This window comes from Manis pentadactyla, chromosome 7, assembly GCF_030020395.1.
Source record: "Manis pentadactyla isolate mManPen7 chromosome 7, mManPen7.hap1, whole genome shotgun sequence".
Classification (NCBI taxonomy): domain Eukaryota; kingdom Metazoa; phylum Chordata; class Mammalia; order Pholidota; family Manidae; genus Manis; species Manis pentadactyla.
Genome location: NC_080025.1, coordinates 75977984 through 75998706, shown reverse-complemented (window position 1 = coordinate 75998706; position 20723 = coordinate 75977984). Strand labels below are relative to the sequence as shown.

Genomic DNA, 20723 nt, shown 5'->3' with positions numbered 1-20723 from the left:
TTAGAGCCTAAGAGCAAGGTCATAACAACTGCCACCTTGAACCTTTTTAGTCAAAGCATGGTTTGGGGTCCAGCAGTATCACCTGGGAGCTTATCAGAAATGTTGAATCTCCATGTTTACCACCCAACCCCCTCCCATTCCAGGTTTCTGAATCAGAATCTATTTCTGATCTCCCAGAGATTCTTACACACATAAAGACTTAACAAGCAATGACCCTAGAATATGACCTATGTAGTTGGGGGAATTCGTATTTATATTACCTGATCTACTCAACACCAGGAACTTGTAAGTGCACAGACTTATAACTACAGCAGGGTCTATAGTTCTTAGTCTTTGTGCTTCTCAGATTATCTAATACTAAACACAAAATAAATTATTTGACTGCCACAGAACTAAGAGAGCTAACTTTATTCTCTGATTCTCTATTAGGTTAGTAGAAAATGTCTTTTAAAATGCACACTGGGATAGCTTTCAAAGCCATATTTACTTTCATAACAGATATTGCTATAAAAGAGAATCTAAATATGAGCAAACAAGATGAATTAGCTTAATGCCCCAGTCTTTAACAAAAAAAAAAAGAAAGCAAAATTTAAGAGGTTGTTCTATTCCAGAATATCGGTAGGAGAAACCTTAAAATCATATGGCAAGAGTGTAGGCTACATTCTTTGGAGTTTAAAAAAAATTGGGTGTGTGGAGAAGGGATGTGTGAGAATTAATTGTTCAGAGTCACTACAGACGAATTTTGGAATTTGGGTGAGATTTCTTGCCTTGGTGGGTAATCTGTCTTTGCAAGGAATCCCTAAATGGGTTTGACTGGAGTAAGGGTGAGGGAAACACAAAGATCTGTATCTCACTACTGTAATTGGTATCTGCAGAGAAACTCATCATCAGTGATGGAATGGAAGGTCCATGTTTGTAGCATCTATCTTGGCAAGGAAAATGAACATGTTTGCTACCTTTGGCATAGAGGCTGACTAAATAGCAGTGCTGCCTAATGTTAAAGGAGTGCTTTTTAAAAAAGTATTTCAAACTAGAAATCAATTATAAGAAAAAAAAAACTGAAAAAAAACCCTACAAATACATGTATGCTAAATAATATGCTTCTAAACAAGCAATGGGTTAATGAAGAAATCAAAGAGGAAATAAAAAAATACCTGGAGACCAATGGAAATAGAAATACAGTAGTTCAAAATCTTTGGAATGCAGCCACAGCAGTTCTAAGAAGGATGTTTATAGCATATAGGCTTACCTCATGAAATAAGAACAATCTCAAATAAACAGTCTAACCTTACACCTAAAGGAACTAGGAAAAGAAGAACAAACAGCCCAAAGTTGGTAGAAGGAAGGAAATAATAAAGATCAGAGTGGAAATAAACTAAACAGAAACTGAAACAAACAAACAAAAAAACAGAAGATCAATGGAATAAAGAGCTGGTTCTTAAAAAAGGTAAAAAAACAAATAAGCCTTTAGCCAGACTCATCAAGAAAAAAAAGAGGATTCAAATAAGTAAAATCAGAAATGAAAGAATAATTACAACTAACACTACAGAAACAGAAAATATTCTAAGAGATTACTATAAAAAAATCACATGCCACCAAACTGGACAGCCTAAAATATAAATAAATTCCTAGAAATATGCAGTCTTCCAAGACTGAACAAGAAACAGAAAATCTGAACAAACCAATTATTAGTAATGGAATTCAAGTGGTAATAATAAAACTCACAACAAACAAAAGTCCAGAACCATAAGGCTTCGCAGGAGAATTCTACTTAACTTTTAGAGAAAAGTTAATACCGATCCTTCTTAAATTATTCCAAAAAAATTGAACAGGAAGGAAAACTTTCACATTTATTCTACAAAGCCAGCATCACCCTGATACCAAAACCAAAGACATTGCAAAAAATAAATTTATAGACAATATCCCTGATGCACATAGGCAAAAATCCTCAACAAGATATAAGCAAACCAAATTAAAAAAATACATTGAAAGGATCAGCACCTCAACCAAGTGGGATTTAGTCCACAGATGCAATGATAGTTCAATATCTGCAAATCAATCAATGTGATACACCACATTAACAAAAGGAAGGATAAAAACCATGTGGTTATTTTAAGAGATGCTGAAAAAGCATATGACAAAATTCAACATCCATTCATGATAAAAACTCTCAACAAAGAGGGTATAGAGGGAACATACCTCAACATAATAAAGCCTATGTATGATAAACTCATGGCTCACATCATACTCAGTGGTGAAAAGCTGAAAGCTTTTCCTCTAAGATTAGGAACAAGATAAGGATGTCCACTTTCTCCATTCTAATTCAACATAGTACTGGAAGTTCGAGCCTAGCAATCAGACAAGAAAAAGAAGTAAAAGGCATAGAAATTGGGAAAGAAGTAAAATTGTCATTATTTGCAGATGACATGACACTATGAATAGAAAATCATAAAGACTCCACCAAAAAACTATTGAACTATTAAATGAATTTGGTGAACTTGCAGTATACAAAATTGATATAGGGAAATCTGTTGCGTTTCTATATTCCAATGACAAACTAGCAGAAAGAGAAATTCAGAAAACAATCCCACTTATAATTTCATCAAAAGGAATCTAGGAAGAAATGTAACAAAGGAGGGGAAAGGCCTGTATTCTGAAAACTGTAAGACACTGATTAAAGAAACTGAAGACACAAATAAATGGAGAGATATACTGTACTATTTATGGACTGGGATAATCAATATTGTTAAAATGGCCAAACTGCCACAAGCAATCTACAGATTCAACATAACGCCTATCAAAACAAATAATCCTAAAATTTGTGAGGAACTACAACAGACCGAAATAGCCATTGCAATATTGGGAAAGAAGAAAGCTGGAGCTATTATGCCCCCTAATTTCAAGCTATACTACAAAGCTATAATAATCAAAACAGTTTAGTACAGTCACCCAAAAAAGAGAGACATGTGAATGAAATAGAATAGAGAGCTCAGAAATAAACTCACACTTAGATGATCAATTAATTGACAACAAATGAGACAAGAATATGCAATGCAGAAAGGACAGTCTCTTTAATAAATGGTGTTGGGAAAACTGGATAGTTACATGTAAAAGAGTAAAAGCTAGACCACTGTCATATGCCATACACAAAAATAACTCAAAATGGATTAAAGACCAAAATGTAAGACCTGATGACATAAGACTCCTAAAAGAAAACATAGACTGTAAACTCTTGAACACAGGCATTAGCAGTTTTTTTTCTGGATATGTCTTTCCAGGCAAGGGAAACAAAACCAAAAATAAACACTGGGACTTTGTCAAACTAAAAAGTTTCTCCACTGCAAAGGAAACCATCAAACAAATGAAAAGGCAACCTAATGAATGGAAGAATATATTTGCAAACATATTTGTAAATGATCTACTGGTGTCCAAAATATATCCAAAAGAACTCCTATCACTCAACACCAAAAAAACCCAAGTAATCCAATTTAAAAAATTGGCAGAAGACCTGAACAGGTATTTTCCCAAAGACATACATGTGGCCAACACACTAAAGATGCTCAACATCACTAATCATGCAAGACAAAGCCACAATGAGGTTATCACCTCACATCGGTCAGAATGACTGATACCAACAAGACAAGAAATAACAAGTGTTGGTGAGAATGTGAGAAAAGAGAACCCCTGTGCACTGTTGTTGAAAATGTAAACTGGTACAGCCAATGTATTAAAACAGTATGGAGGTTCCTTAAAAAATTGAAAATATAAGAACGATACAATCAAGTAATTCCAGTTTTGGGACTTTACCCAAAGAAAACAAAACCACAGATTCAAAAAGGTATATGTACTCCTATGTTTATTGCTGCATAACTTATAGTAGCCAAGATATGGAAGCAACCTAAGTGTCCACTGATAAGTGAATGGATTAAGAAGATGTGGTATATACACATGCACACACACACACAATGTAAGGTTACTCAGTTATAAGAATGAAATCTTGCTATTTGTAACAACATGGTGGACCTAGAGGGTATTATGCTAAGTGAAATAAGTCAGACGGAGAAACACAAATACCATATGATTTCATTTATATGTGGAATCATCAAATGAACAAACAAAATAGAAATAGACTTATATATACAGAAAACAAACTGGTGGTTCCCACAGGGGAGGGAGGTGGGTGAATGGGCAAAATAGGTAAAGGGGATAAAGAGGTACAAACTTCCAAATCTAAGATAAATAAATTCTGGGACAAAAAATACAGCAGCATACAGAAGTAGTCAATAAAATTGTAGTATCTTTGTATGTTGACAGATGCTAAACTACACTTACTGTGGCCAAGCACACTTCAGAATGTATGTAATTGTTGAATCATTATGTTGTACATCTGAAACCAATTTAATACTATATACCAACTCTACATTAGTTTAAAAAAAGTATTTCAGCTTGTTGATCTTTGGGGCATAATGTTGGGAACACTAATAAGTGAAAGATGTACTAGGTGGAGATTATTTGTTAAACTGTTGCTAAATAAAGGCTGGTGTTTGTATTTATATAATAGTGAGTTACATTGGTTCTAAAGAGGTAGTTTTTAAATGCTTCTATCAAAGCATTCTAAGTATCATTTTCCTCATTCTCAAACAAGGAAGACTGGGTATTTTATTCATTGTGTTTTTTAGCCTATCTTATATACTTGGTGGCACATAAAATGAAAATATCCAAATATCACTATCTCAACACATCTATTCATCTATTTTGCCTTCCTTCCTGTTCATAATCCCAGAGGAACAGAAGTAGGGCAGTTCCTAGTATTCAAGACAAATCTCTCTCACCCTTTGATCTGTAATCTATATGGCTGTTGACTCTGGATAAATTGTTTAACCTCTTTTTAAGTCTGTTTATACAGCTCTATCTGTAAATTGAGGCTTATATACTCTTTGAGAAAAGATGTAAAAAAAAGAAGATTCTTAACATGTGCTCTAGCTGAAAAATGACCTTTTTATCATCTTTGTTTCCTGTATGACCTTGAGCATTACAGTACTCTCTCCATCTTCACACTGACTTTTGATTGGCTCCTGATACAGCGGTCACCTATCTTAATTCTGCTTTTCTCTACTTTCCTAACACCTTCCTTTCTTGGCCATAATTCTCAAATTACTGAATGACAAACACTGTCTGTGTACTTCCCCAGCAAATGACTGTATTACTCTCAGTAATCTGACCTCTACCCTGACCATTTCACTAACCTAATATTCCTGAAAGTCATTAATATCTCTCAAATCCAATAGTCTTTCTCAGTCTTCTAGTTTCTTTATCTTTCTTCAGCATGTCCCATGACTGACCACTTGTTGAAATTCTCCTCGGTATTCATGACACTGTATCTTGGTTCTCTTCTCTACTCCTTCTGTTTCCTTCATTTGCCACTTCTTGTTCTTCTCCCTTTAAACAGGCATTCTCCAAATAGATACTGTAACTAACACTGTGATTTTTAACTGTAATTTAGTGCCTTCTCCTTTGATTTCTCATCTATACCTTATCTTGCTTTTGGTTATCAACTCTATGCAGACACTCAATGCTTAATCTATATTCTTTACTTCCAGTTAGTCCTTATTTTCAATAGCTTGAATAACATTTCAGGCTGAGATTGGCTAAGTTACTCAGTTGCTAATAAGACTTCAGTCTCCATCCATCTAAATGAAAACTCAATATAGTTTCCTTTCTTTCCAGCCAATTCCTTCATCATGTCTCACTTATGAAATGTCCATTCATTTTTAGCAGGTTTCAAAGTGACCCAGGTTCAAAACCATGCTCATTTTACTAAAAAATAAAGTTAATTTATTTAACTCTAATCATAGATATAACAGATTGTTATAGAAAACATGTTAAAGAGAAAATTATATCACCCAAAGGGAGCTCACCACTGTTCATATTAACATTTTAAAACCTCCCCATTTTAAACCTTTCACTCCTTTGCTTTCTTGTTATCAGCTACGAGTCACCAAATTCTACCCCAGGTCTTCACAATGTCCTTTGCATCTGCCTTATTCTTTCCATTTCCAATACCACCACACAAATCCAAACTCTATCAATTTACACTACAATTAGTGCAATAACCTTTTAACTGCTGTTATTCTTAGCACATAAGTTTCCAACCTTGGCTACACACTGGAATTATCTGGAGAACTTTAAAATACTAGTGTGTGGGGTTCATACTCAGGAATTCCAGTTTTATTGGTCTGAGGTATGCTCTACACTATGAGATTAACTTTGTGCAGCCATAGTTACCAGCACTGTTTCAGCACAAAGATTTTCAAACTGTGTAAGAATCATCTGGGTAGCTTGATAGTCGTATTAGGGGGATTTGGGTTGGGATTACATACATGTACTTTTTAGAGGTGATTCCATTGTAGATGGCCCACAGACTATGCTTTAAGCTAGGGCTTCTCAAACTTTAATGTAAATATGAATCACCTTGAAATCTTTGTTAAACTACAGATTAAGATTCAGTTGGTCTGGGATGAGACCTTAGAGTCTGCATTTCCAACATATTCCCAAATGACTGGTGCTAACACCAGTCTGTGGCCCATTCTTTGTGTAGCACAGCTTTAAGAAACACTGCCTAAGAAGTACCCCTATTCAAATCTACTCTACCTTATAACCATTTGGCTAATCTCTGCTTTCATAATAGCATTATTCCAGTCAAAAATTTTCAGTGGCTTTATGTTCTATAAATAAATCCCAAATTCTTGATCTTGGCATTTAGTATATTCTACTTGGTATGGTCTCTCTTGGTATGGTCTCTATCTTTAAGTCATCTGTCTAACCATTCCTCCACAAACTAATCTGCATATGTCTGAGACCTAGGACAGTCTTTTCAAACTCTAACATACAAACAAATAACCATGTGAACTTGCTTCAAACATTCCTGAAGTCTACCCCCAGAGAGTCTGATTTGGAGTCTGGAGGTCTAGGGACCTAAGAATTTGTATTCATGACAAGCTCCTAGGAGTCACCAATGCTATAGGTCTGAGAGCCATGTTTTGGGCAGCCTCATCCAAATACTTACTGAAATCTTACCCATCAAGTCTTAGCTACTACCCAAGAAATCTATCAGGTAAGTAAAATTAAAATGATGTTTCCTTCCCTTCAAAGTCTAAACAGAAATTAATAATTAAATCATTAACACAGTCTTTAGCATCATAATATTTTGGAGGCAACAATGAGATCACAACTCTCTTGATTAAAAATTAGAAAACAGGCTGAGATTGGCTAAGTTACTCAGCTGTTAAGATGGGACTACAATTTCTTTTCACAGTTTTAAAACTCCAGATACTAAAAACACAATATAATTAAGTAAAACTGTTCAGTCTGACCTGTGAATGGTTTTTACAGCTTTTCAATAAAGTGTGAAATGTTCTGATAACCGCCAACCTGTCAATAGGTCCTATAAAGGGAAAAGTGTAACTTAACCACCTTTAGTTTTCTAGTGACCTCTATTTGATCTGACAGTAAGCAGCTACACTTAAAGCTTTGATTAAGCAAGTAGGAGAGGGAAGCATGGAAAATATGTAAGATAATACTCATTTAAAAAAATGCTTTTCACAAAGAGTGAAACACTGATAAAAACAACAATCTCTACCACATCAACCAGTTATTGAATCACTATCATGGGTAAAGCACTGATACAAATAAAATGAGGGCCTAAACACAAGGCTAGCTCCAATGAAGACTGCTAAGGGGAGAAAAATCACTGGAGTGTTAACTGGGTCATGCTAATAGATCTAACCCATCATTCCTCTTCAAAGTCCATCTTTATTCCAAAGTAGAAAGACAAAAACCTTCAGCAATTAAGAGTGTATTATTTATTATATTAAATTCTTACAAGATTTATGTTTTAATGGGGTACCATTTTGGGGCAGTGGGCATCCATTACATTGTATTTTTTAAGTTCTTTGTATAATTAAAGTATACAGGACTTGCTATATTTGATAATGTTATTTATATATTTAAAGTAAGCTTCTGAAATGTGCAGTCATCTTTGCTGTCTTCTCCAATGCTTGCTTAATGCAGGCGTCCCAGCAAACTAAGGCCTGTGTGCCAAATCCAGCCTGCTGCCTGTTTCTGTACAGCCCATGAACTAAAACTGTTTTTACATTTTTTAAGTGGCTGAAAAAAATAAAAAAGATTTCATAATATGTGAAAATTATAAGAAATCAAAGTGGACAACCCTTAAATAGAATTCGTGCCTCATATCGAATTTACCGAGTATCGTAATTCTTCCAAGTGTTAAAGACACCTCAAGACAAATGCTGGGCATAGAAGCCACAGGGCATAAATATGCAAAGAAGTAAAAAGCTAACCTTTTCAAACAATAAGGCTTCTCTCTCACTTACCAACTTAACATTTCCCTGTATGGCCCGGAAGATGACTGGTTAGCCAGAGATGTGTAAGATTCCTCAAGGGAGGAACAACCTAAGACAGGCACAGTCACAGGGTGTGTCACAGTCATCAGGTGAGAAAAAGGGGGATCAACAGAGGTGAGGCTTAGAACCTCACCCCTCCTGTTCTGACAGAAATCTTCTGCATATGTGGATGTTTTATGGCCCTTGTCTAGCTTGGATTAACACATAGTCTACAGGCACACACCTGATCATCTACATTTGCTCTCTTACAACACTAAACTATGTTTTCTACCTTTATCTTGTATCTACCTACCACTTCAGCATTTTATTAAAAATAATAATAATAAAGAGAGAAATGTGGTATTCACATATAAATCAAGTATAAAAATCAAATGAGTATTCATATTTGAACTGTTTATAGTTCATAATGCATGAGCAAAACCGAAAGCTTCTGTGATGACTGCCCTTGTACTGTTCACCATGTAACTTATTCACTATGTAAGAATTTGTTCTCCATGTAAGAACTTGTTCGTTATGCCTCAGAAGATTGGAGACTGATGAAAATTAGGCTTGGGGTGGATTAATGATTGTGCATTGAGCATTTACTCCCCTATACAGAATTTTATTGTTGTTAACAACCATTTGATCAATAAATATGAGAGATGCCCTCACAAAATATATATACACACACACACACACACATACTTCCAATTGTAAAATAAGTAAGTAACCGGGATGTAATGTATAGCATAAGGAATATAGTCAAAATATTGTAACAACTTGGTATGGTGATAGCTGGTACCTAGAATTATCATGTATATAAATGTTGAATCACTGTGTTGTACACCTGAAACTAATGTAATACTGTGTGTCAACTACCCTTCAATAAAAAATAAAAAAAAAGAAAAAAAGAAATCAAAGTGGGAGCATCCATAAACTAATTTTTATTGCAACTTTGCTATGCTCATCTGTTTATGTATTGCCTATGGCTGCTTTCAGGTTACAGTGGCAGAGTTGACAGCTGCCCAAAATATTTAACATTTGGACTTTCACAGAAAAAATTTTGCTGGCTTTGGAATAATCCTTTGAAATATGAGAAGTTAGAGGAGCTTTATTTTTAGTTTGTCCTAGGTAAATGTTTAACATAAGCATTTCCAATTTTCAAACAACTGCAACCCACTCTTCTGTTACTTTTATCTCACAAATAACTTTGAATGATTAATATTTGTGAAACTCCAGATTCTCCTACTTGAGGATGTTCTGAAAAATACACCAAAGAGAGGATTCAATACAAGTGCCTGGTGTTACAGAGCAGTCAACAAAGATGAAAAAAAGAGGGGCTGGCCAAAAAAGAGGGAATAGCCCTATTCTGCAAATGAGTGGTTATGAGTTTGATGAAAAAACAAAACAAAGCAAAACCAACCAAGCAAAAGCCCAGTTAAAGGTAAATCCAGGTTATCACGACCAAATATAGGGAGAATAATAGCATCATTAACAGAAGCAAAGCAGTCAAGAGGAGGAGCTAGTGGGGAGAAAAGACTGAGTACAGTTTTAGAAATGCTGAATTTGACAGGCTGTTGGACCATTCACATGAGGAAGTCAACTAGGCAGCAATACTGCATTAGAAACTTTGGGGCCAGATATTCCATGGCCATAGCCCTATTATATATATAGCCACTGACACTTCACACCTCAGAGTTCCCAAAAGAACTCTATGACTGAGAGGCTTTTAGTTATGTTGTGCGTGTGTCTGTATGTGTCTATTTGGCTTACTACAGAATACAATTATTACAGGGAGAAGGGGAAGTTTTAAAGTAAATATTTCATTTCTAAGATTCAAAAAAATGAGCCATAGGAAACTTTGTTTAAATTATTAAATGTACATTTGAAATTGTCAACTGACATTATCAACTCTATCTGTAAAATAACATAGAGAGGAAAAATATCAAGAACTAGAGAAGACATATTACCATACATATAAGTCCTTAAAAAAAAAAAACAGATTGGACTTACCCAGGGAATAAACAACCAATTATTTAACCTTAGAGGCTAACCACTGAAACCTAGATACTGAAAATGGGGCATATTTTACAATTACAGATTAACAGAAATTTAGTATTAAAGGGGATCATCTGAGATAACTATGATAATTTTCTCTTGGAAATTTGGAACTGATAATCTCAGAGAGGCTGAGTGACTCCCTCAAGGTACTATACATAGTCACAGTGAGAACCAGATTAGAAACCAGCACTCTTTCTACCACATTATGATCTCTTAGTTTCATGAGGAAATACAAATCTGATAAGATTCTTTTACTCTATCCAAACCCCAAACCTTTTATATCAGTACTTAGTACTAATGAGCACTATGAAAATTAGAAAATACTATACAAATGTTAGCTATTGTAATTATTATTTTTATGGCCAAAGTCTAAAAACAGTGATGTAGACAAAAAAGTAGTTTAGAGAAAAAGTATTTGAATTATTCATGATAGTAAACTTTATGACAAGTCTAAGCTTGTTCGGTTCAACAAAGTACGATACCACATGAAGATTCCTGAAGACTAATATTCTAAGTACAGTTATATAGTATATTATATACTTCAATGTGTTTATTTTATGCACTAGAACTGGAAAACACAGTAAATTTGATATACTGATAGACAAAAACAGTTAACACACACAGACACATTCACAGCAAACAAATCATCAAGCTGTCAGATAGTTTAGAATAAACCTGGCACCAATTTCCTTCATGGAGTAAAAAAAAAAAAACGCTTGCAAAAACATCACACTCAATTATTCTGAACAATTTTAGAAGCATGCCATTGTAAACATACTTCAAAATCAATAACTACTAAAGCAATACTTATTGAGAATTCTGAAAGATATTAAGCAAATAAGAGCATTATCATTACTATCATGAATAAGCTATTTTCTAGTCTAACTTGTTTGAGAAATATGATGCTGACCCATCAGCACTCTTTCTACCACATTATGATCTCTTAGTTTCATGAGGAAATACTAAAAATACAGAAGTAATGGTGAGTCACTGCAGTAGGGATTCTTTCATAGGAGGTGAGCAGAGAAAAATATAGAGGAAGGCTCATTTTTAATAAAGCCTCAGGAATTCTGCCAATAGCCTCCCTCCCCACTGAAATCCTCTGACACTCTTCTACTATACTGTGAATCAGAGTCTGAAAACATCAATTAAGAAATAGTTTCAAGTTAATGACTGCTTACTAGTTAGTAAAGGCAATACAAACCCAAGAGATGAAATGACAAAAACTCTAAAAGATGATCAAGTATCAGAAATAATAGCAGTAAACAAAAGATCAGGAGGGTTCTAGAAGTTGAAAGAATTGACATTTCAGATATAATAAAGAAATCATATAAACAGCTGTAATCTTTTAACATAAGAAAGTGAAGAACCTTCATATTTTTGGTATATTTATTTAGAAGTATAAAGTACATATACATGAATAATCAAGGAAGTACTAGATTTTCAGCTACATATTTTAATCTGATTAACATCAGTGTCTTTCCAATAAAGGTCTACATTTTTGGTAATGCAGATACTCTGTGATCCAGTCTATATGTAATGCTCTCCATTCATTTCTTAAATACATCTATACAAAAGAACTTTTATGAGTTATGTATGGATTGACATGAAAAGAGCTGAGAAAAATCTGTTCTGTTCTATGTAGAGTAGTGATGACACTAGAGAGAGTAATGATTTCTTGGCTTAGTTAATTCCTATATTATATGGCTGTTTTACCTAGGCCTGTTATTAGATATTATAGACACACACACACATATATGAAATATTTTTATGGAAAAATTAAAATACAATATAGTATTCAGTAACATTTTAATGCAGAATAAACAGAAAAAACAGCACACTAAAAAAAAAGTTTTTTTAAAAGACCCAAATAAATGTATTCATTAGTATTTATCCCTTGATTAGGAAAAGTGATCAATTCTAAATATAAGTCCTACTTGCCAAGATTTACATATCCAGTATGTATAAATTTTATAAACTGGCTACTAAAAATCATTAAAAAAAGTAGAACATATCTCTATTAAAACTATTACTCTCAATATGATAGTGTTTAATTGATGAATGTTCTCTTCAGGGATGTTAGCAAATTTTTAATTACATTTTATTCCCAACTCTTCTGTGGGCTTGTGTTTTATCTTTCTGTAAAACAAGGGATGACTTCATTCAAAAGGGATCCTGAATCTTTCAAAACCACAGAAAGGGGTGGGAGGTGGGGGAAGGACTAATTAATTTTGAAGATACTCAAAACAAACATTGATTATCATATATTACCAATATACAAATTTTACCATGCAGACCATTAAAAAAACAAATTTTACCTCTACACAGGTTTTCATCCCTGAGGCAGCAGCATAGTGCAGGGGTGTGTTTTTTTTGTTATCAACAGCATCAATAGCTGCTCTCTCATATTCTCCTTGGTCAAGTTTTGCTCCTTTCCATCTTAAGATCATCTGCAGACAATCTGCTCTTCTGAAATCATCTTCTGCAGGGCGAGCTAAGCGAGGATGAAGGGCTCCTTCAGATATCATAATTTGAGGTCCCATACACAGCAAATGCATAGATGTTTCATTGTGCACATTCCGTTTATTTGGATTTCCATCTCTACCAAAAAGAAAAGTCCTAAAATGGTAAAGGAAAAGGATGAAAACCAGTTTCTGCCTACCTTGAAATAAGAATGCACAGAAGATAAATTTAAAAGACAGACTCTACTTCTAAGCTGCTCATACAATTTCTTTTGAAGTATTATTTCACAATAGGCTGAATTCTTAGTTTATAAATTCTTACAGTTATAAAAAACTCCATTCTAGAACAATACTAAAAAAAAACAATGTTGAACATCTTTACAGTATTTGCTAATAAAAAAGAGAAGAAAGGGTAGGAAAGGGAAATGGGAAGGGAAGAGAAGGGAAAATGAAGGAAAAGTGAAGAAAAAAGGTGAGAAAAGGGAGGAATGAAAGGAACAGAAAGGGCTGCTGACAGTCTATGTCAATACCATAAATGTCTTAGGGTACATTATTAAACATTCCACACAAATTTCTTTCTTTTTCTTTATTGCTCTGCCTTATTTCTCTTGAGTACATATTTACTTAATAAGGATGGTAACAATTAATGTAAGCACAGAAAGTCATGTGTAAGTCTGGGACTAAACTCAAAACTAAGAAAAATTTCTGTAACTGAAAGTCACTGGTTAGCCTTTGAAAGAACACGGCATATATTTACACAGTAATACTTTTTGAGGAGAGGAAGTTATGGTTAGTTCTAGACGACTAAGATCTAATTCCAAGGCAGTAGTAGCCTTTATCAGTGATGGGTGTAGGTGAACTACCTTAACTGTCTACCAAACCTGGATCTGGGAGTGGTGCCTAGTTCCTCATATATCCTTGAGCTAGGATCACAGGATTAATAGTTGAACCAATTCAGTGGTTGTAACAGAATACTAGAAAATGAGTTGGAAAAAAACCTACTCTACTATACTACAATCATCCTATACTGGAAAACACAAATATTCTATGAAATCTGCATGCAAGTCCCCTATCTGTACATGAGTGCCTACATTTACTGGGGAAGGCTGACAGCCTTTGCATTCCTATGTCCAAGCCCAAAATAGCAATGGGAAGGAGCAGAGCCAAACACAAATCCCTATTTACATGTGGATTACTTTAGGTTAGTATCAGTTTATAACCCATAGCTCTGATAAGAAAAAAACCAACCATAAAGGAATTGTACGGAATCTTCTATTTGAATGAGCTAGAAAGCTCTTATGAAAAGGGTGAATAAGATGTTCTAAGGCAGAAGCAGGTCCCAGATAACTTTTAGAACACTCTGGATCTCTTTTGTTCTTATCAATTAAGACTCCAGAGAGCTCAGCAGTATAGCCCTTCAAAACTAGTTTAAAATTTTTAGCATCAAAATTTATTAAAACTGTCCTGAAAGTTTACTTGAGATTTCTGTAGCAGGAACAAATGAATTATTATTCCTTATAATAACCATGCCAGTCCAGTCCCTTATACCCCAACTCTTCCCACTGAGGCAATGTCATCAGAGCCAGATCAGATGTCATCCTACATGTACAGTGGTCCTCACTGTAGGAGGGTGTGGTAGGCAAGAACATGTCCCCACTCCAAAGAGGTCCATGTCCAAACCTTGTGAATATGATACCTTACATGGGAGAAGGGATTTTGTAGATATTAAGTTTCTTGACATGGGGGAATTATCCTGGATTATAACCACAAGTCCTTATAAGAGGGCCAGTCAGAGAGAGGTTGGAAGACACTATGCTGCTGCCTTTAAAGATGGAGGAAGCAGCCACAAGCCAAGAAGTCCAAGCAGCTTTAGGAAACTAGAAAAAATAAAGGGAAAGGATCCTACCATAGGGCCTCCAGAAGAAATGCAGCCCTGCCAACACCTTGAGTTCAGTCCACTGGAACCATTCGACTTCTGATCTCCAGAACTTCAACATAATAAATTTATGATGTTTTAAGTCACTAAGTTTGTGGTACTTTGTCACAGAAGCAATAGGAATGGTTGAATCAGAATGGATAACTAAAATTAAAATGATACTCTAAAAATGTGTCTGAGATCAAAATCTCTTCCAAGGGGCATTATTATTAAAAACAGAAAAAGATTTCACTCTTTTAAAAACTTAATTAGGAAGAAATTATTAAAATTAATTCAGATTCTATAAGATTCTATATAACCACATTTATGTAGCCTTTCCTATCCCCATTTCCAATATATCACTTATTCACTCTTAGTTTGTTCAGGAGACCTCAGACTCCTATCACCAAGGAATTTAAGGCAAGTTGGGAGGATGTCAGTTTGTAGGGAGGCATCTCTTTATCTAATGTATGAAACTTTTCTAGATCTTCCCCAATATAGGGAAAGAGATAGTGAGATAATTTTTCATACTTCCTCATATCTAATCTGCCAGACTCTGATTAATCAAACCAATGAAGTTTATTATTCTGAAGTTAAAGTGTTAAAATAGCTTCTTTATAAATATCAACTCAGGAAAGATTCTCAAATTTATGAGACATAGTACCATACCTGCATAAACATTTTGTACTAAAGCTATAAAGTTGAATATTCTAATTTTATTGATTCACATTACTACTTTTCTATTATCTGTTTAAAATCAAAAGTACAGTCTTTATTTACATGAATGTACAAATAGAATAATAAATACAATTGATATATAATTTTTAGATAGGCTCCTTTCTGTAACTGTGTCAGTAATTATGACATGTATCTTACTACTTGCATATGAAGTTAATTCTGGAACAGGGACAGAAAATAACTGGCAGGAAGGTAAAGTAAGGAAATTTTAACCTGGAAAAAAAAATTCCTTTCATTTGACCCTAATAACCCATCCAGGAGCCATCTGTGTTTCTAGATTGTTTCATTGTTAATTCTCAAATGGCAAGTTTGTGACTGCAACCCGCTCTTTCTACTTTCAATCTTCACTTCAGTATGACCCTACTCTTATCACTGTACTGAACTGCACTCCTTCACATCACCAGGAATTTCCTAAGAGCTAAATTCTTCCTATCCCTATTCTTCATTGTTGTCTTTAATTTTTGCTTTTAAATTGAAACTGATATATATTTACATCCTGAACTTTCTATTTCCTTGGTTTCTTTAAGTCCACACTTTCTCAATATTCCTCTTTATTTATTCAGTACAACTTCTCTTTAACCCATGGTAACAGCTCGACTTCCTACCCACTTCTTGGAAGCAAATTTAGTTCTTGAATCCATTTTCTTCTCTGAACACATTCCCTTCTTTTAGAACACATCCACTCTCAAAGTCATTTATCTTTCAATGGTTTCTGTGAATACACTTTGTAAATTGTAAAGTATTATCAGAACCTAAAGGAGAGACAGTGGGGGCTGAATCATGGTTTCTTTCAAAGGGCTTCTACTGTTACTTCTGTGACCATTCTTAATGCTCTATCATCTTGTATGACTTCTCATCTGACCTCTAGACCATATTCTAACTTCTTATAGTCTCTTTTCTCTTGTATATTGTACTGTCGTATCATATTCAACTGGGGTCCCTCCGAAATGACAGTATTTCCTCCCAGAGCCTCAATTTCTTGCCCTAACACTCTTATTCTCTCAGTCACTAACATACATATGCCTTCAGTTCCTTTTAAATCTTCTCTTTCAAGCAGCAAATATTTATTGAGTTGTTGTTATTTGCCAGATATTATTCTATCAGTTAGGAATATTGTGAAGAAAACAGATTAAATCCCAACTTATGGGGTTTGCATGCAAGGAGGTTTAGGAGAAGACGACTACATTTCAATCCACTTAAAAGCATTTAATTACTCCTGAAATAAAAAGATCTAAAAAAAATACATCAAGTATTGAAACTATTTTAATTCTCAAAGCTTAATATATACTGTAATAAAGACATGCTCCAATAAAGGTCATATATTTTATTTATACCAAAAGACAGGCCCCTTTTATTTCCAAAGAAGCAAAAGATATTCTGTAAAAATCTATGAAGTAAATCCCCATCTTACACGACTTTCCAGAAGAAACAATTAGTTAACTGTATATCCAAACTAAACACACTGACTCTAAGGGCTAACAGTCTTTTGTCCACATTAAGGAGTAACTATATATGAATATGGATTTAGTTTTTCATGAAAGAGGCAATGTGCTATGGAAAGTTAACACACAGCATTTGGGTTCAGAGATATATGGATGCAGACTAGCTGCCAAAATGTTAACCACTCTTCTTTTACCATATTATTCTGCCTGAGAAGAGAGGAAAGTTATGCCTGCTGTCAGAGGTACCATAAAGCTAATGAAGATGGGGACAAAATTAAGGCCTTATTACAAATGGGTGCTTAACTTTATGGCTGCTAGGTCCTTGACTGCGTATAGCTACCTTTGTCTACTTGTACATGCACTGTGTTAGGAATCTAGTCAAGCTGAGCCAAGGTCTATACTGAAGCTAGCAGGTAGTTACCCTGATTACAGGAGGTAGCATGAGAAAATAATGGCCATTAACATGTTTGAAAGTTTAGCAAGGTTAAATACAGTGAAATATTTTAAGCCGTCTAAAACACAAATAATTAAAATAGAGTTGGTATCTTACTTAATGCAGATGAGTAAACGTATTTAATCTTATTCTACAAGATAGTGTTAAGAAAAGTAATTTCTTAATTCCAAAAGCAACTTATTTAAAATAATAATTTGTGATTTTCTCTTTACTAGGTAAATAAATTTTAAAAAGCAAATATAAGTATAAAGTTAAGTATAAAGTATGTTACCAAATCATAAAATAGCCCTACCTGATAACTAAAACAGAGTATTTATCACCTTTTCTTTAGGCCTTAGGTCTTCAAATATGCATTCAACAGAATGATAACCACATGATGGAGACAGACAGATATACTTCTGCTTAGAGGAACCATGAAAATTGACCAGATTAGCAATTTATAAACTTTTTGGTCATAGGTCCCTTTTACAACTTTAAAAATTACTTTATATTCCTAAGAGCTTTTGTTTATGTGGGCTTTATACACACACACACACATATATATATAATCCACACAAATATATTTTATATATAATTCAAATATTAAATGAATATATATTTATACATATATATTAAAAATTAGACACTTAAAATATTTATTCATTAAAAAAACCCATTATATATTATAATTCCTAATACCTTAAAATGAAAATTAACTATATTTAAAAAATAAATGAAAAGAATGGCATTGTTTTACATGTTTACAAATTTCTTTCACTGTCTAGCTAATAGAAGACAGATGGATTCTCACAGCATTCAGTCTGTTGTAATATATTGTTTTAGTTCAAGCATACAAAAAAAATCCAGCCTTTATATTGTTAGAAAAGGAAGAAGTATTTAAAAATAGCCTTTTAGATAACTGTAAATATTCATATTTGATATTAAACAAAAAATTCATTGTGGTCATTTTAAATATTACTTGCAATATAAAATATGAAATCGTTATCAATGAACTTTTTATACTGTTACGGTGATCCATGTTGCATTCTGAATATTGTATCTGTGCATAATTTTAAAAAATCATATACTGATCTGAAAGATACTGTCACTGAGTTATGCAGACCTACTAGATGTTGCCACATTTCATTTTACAACATTAAAAAAAAATTACATTAGTTTATATCACCACCAATCTTATCATAAAAGTCTCTAAAGATTGGGAGGCTGTCAAACTAAAGTTAGTGAATACAAGTTTCCCAAAATTCTAATATTCACTTGAATATTATCACTAGCAACAAATACTGTCAGTTTTTTCTTGAATTGATAAGCCTACTTAATTCATTTTCAAGGAAGTGCCAACCAAGTATTCTAACATTAATAACCATGTTTATTTGTATTTATTAGTTTAAAATGGCCTTTCATGAAAAAAGCAAGTGGTTCAACTGGCAACTCAAAGAACAGTACATGTTCACTTCCTCAAAGCTATCCTCATACTTCCGTATGTGTCAGAAGTGCTTTAGGCATTCTTCCCATTTGTCATATAGAATATTAAAAATATGTATGCTCAAGGATGAAGAATAAAATTAATGATTTTTACTCTTCTGTCAAGGACATTTTTAAGTGAAATTGGCTTTTTCTTTAAATTGCAAGTACTTGGAAGTGATGAAAACAAAAATGATTATGAGTAAAGTTTGGTGCACTACCTTGGTTTAGTTAAAGGCATTAGCAGTTTCATCTGTCATTTTTTTCACTTTCATTGCAAATGTCAACACAGTGAAAAAGGCAAATAACATCTTAGTATAAAAATCATTTTGATCTCATTTACTCCCTGGAAGAGCCTGAGGATCCACAAGTCCTCAGAACATACTTTAAGAATCACTAGATTATAGATAGCTTTCTTAGTTTTTTTCCACTTTATAAAGAATATTTATAATTATACGATAAATGGTTAAAAAATATTTCAATACTTGCTTTCTTTGATGTTAAAATATACATATTACATTCGTAATAGTATTTAAATACACTTTATTTTGGTATTCCAAGCAAGTTTTAATCATAAAACAAGATTTGATATTAAATATTAGTGGAGTGTTCTGTATTAGGAAGCTAAAGCAACAGCTCTGTAATCTCACTGATAATGTTCAATTTAAAAAAAGAAAGCCTTAACAGATTGAGCAATGAATAGATAATCTGTTGAGAACATTACTAAGCATCTAACACAGTGTTTATATTTACAATCCAGTGGAGGAGATGAGTTTAATAAAGATAGGATGGTTTAAAATCTAAGTTGTAGGAATTTCAGAGAATAGAAAGAATACTGCACGTCAGAGTAGATGGAGATGAATGCATGAAAAAAGTAGAAACCAAGGTTAGGACTTAAAGGACAGTGAAGTAGAGAAAGAAAGAAGACATTTGAAAACCAAGGAGCAGCAGGAATAAAGCTAAAAGGTAGAATTTATAAAGGTGGGAAAACCAAGAGAGAAATCAATCAAATAGTTTGACCAATAAGATCATGTTAGATAGTAACAAGAGACTGGCTGACTGGGTAGAACGCGGGCAGAATAGAGCTCTTTGGAAGCCAAACAACTAAGGTAGACAACAGGGTACTGTTACAGTGTTTTCATGACAGAAAAACACTGGAAAGGCTTTACTTTAGCAAAATTAATGTGGACATGAGATTGTAAGAGAAAAAGATTTGCAAAAAGAACATTTATGAGTCAGATATTTTCAGCATTGGGAGCGGGGGTTGAAAAGAGTGAACTAAGCTTGAGTGATGGCAATAGAAAGAAGTGAATCCAAGAGATAAGACTTAGCAAACTTTGTTATTAGGTTATGTGAAGAAGAAAGAGTAAGTCAAGGATGATATACAATCTCATATAGAGCACTGTAAAAGTACCTAGAAAATAGTAAGCCCTCAATGTTTGCCACTGTTGTACAAGCATTCTGTTAGTGTCCAGTTTTGGAGGGAAAAATATAATGTTTCAAACAAGATGAATTGGAGGTGGTGTCTAAATAGGTACTTTAAGAGAAATGATAATAAAAGATTAATGCAAAAATGAGAGGTTACAGAAATATGTATTTTTAATTCAAGAAATACCCATTTTATTTTTAAGAGGCTACAGAAAGCATGGGACTGGATGACCTTAAATATTTATGGAATTTTTCTCATTCACAAACCCTAATGACAAAAATATTTTCCTTGTACAAAGAGTTTATAAAATTTCTATTTACTCTGTGTAAGATACTATGCTAGATGCTAGAAGTCCAAAG

The 20723-nt window shown here is 33.7% G+C and overlaps 1 protein-coding gene across 6 annotated transcripts in view; it reads right to left on the bottom strand.

Moving 5' to 3' along the window:
- ANKIB1 (ankyrin repeat and IBR domain containing 1) overlaps positions 1-20723 on the bottom strand; it is a 163939-nt gene that overhangs the window by 71192 nt on the left and 72024 nt on the right. For all 6 annotated transcript variants that reach the window (XM_057504515.1, XM_057504516.1, XM_036879245.2 and 3 more), the window contains exon 3: positions 12782-13082. In XM_057504515.1, the coding sequence (XP_057360498.1) occupies positions 12782-13082 (301 nt within the window). The remainder of the gene's footprint in view (positions 1-12781; positions 13083-20723) is intronic.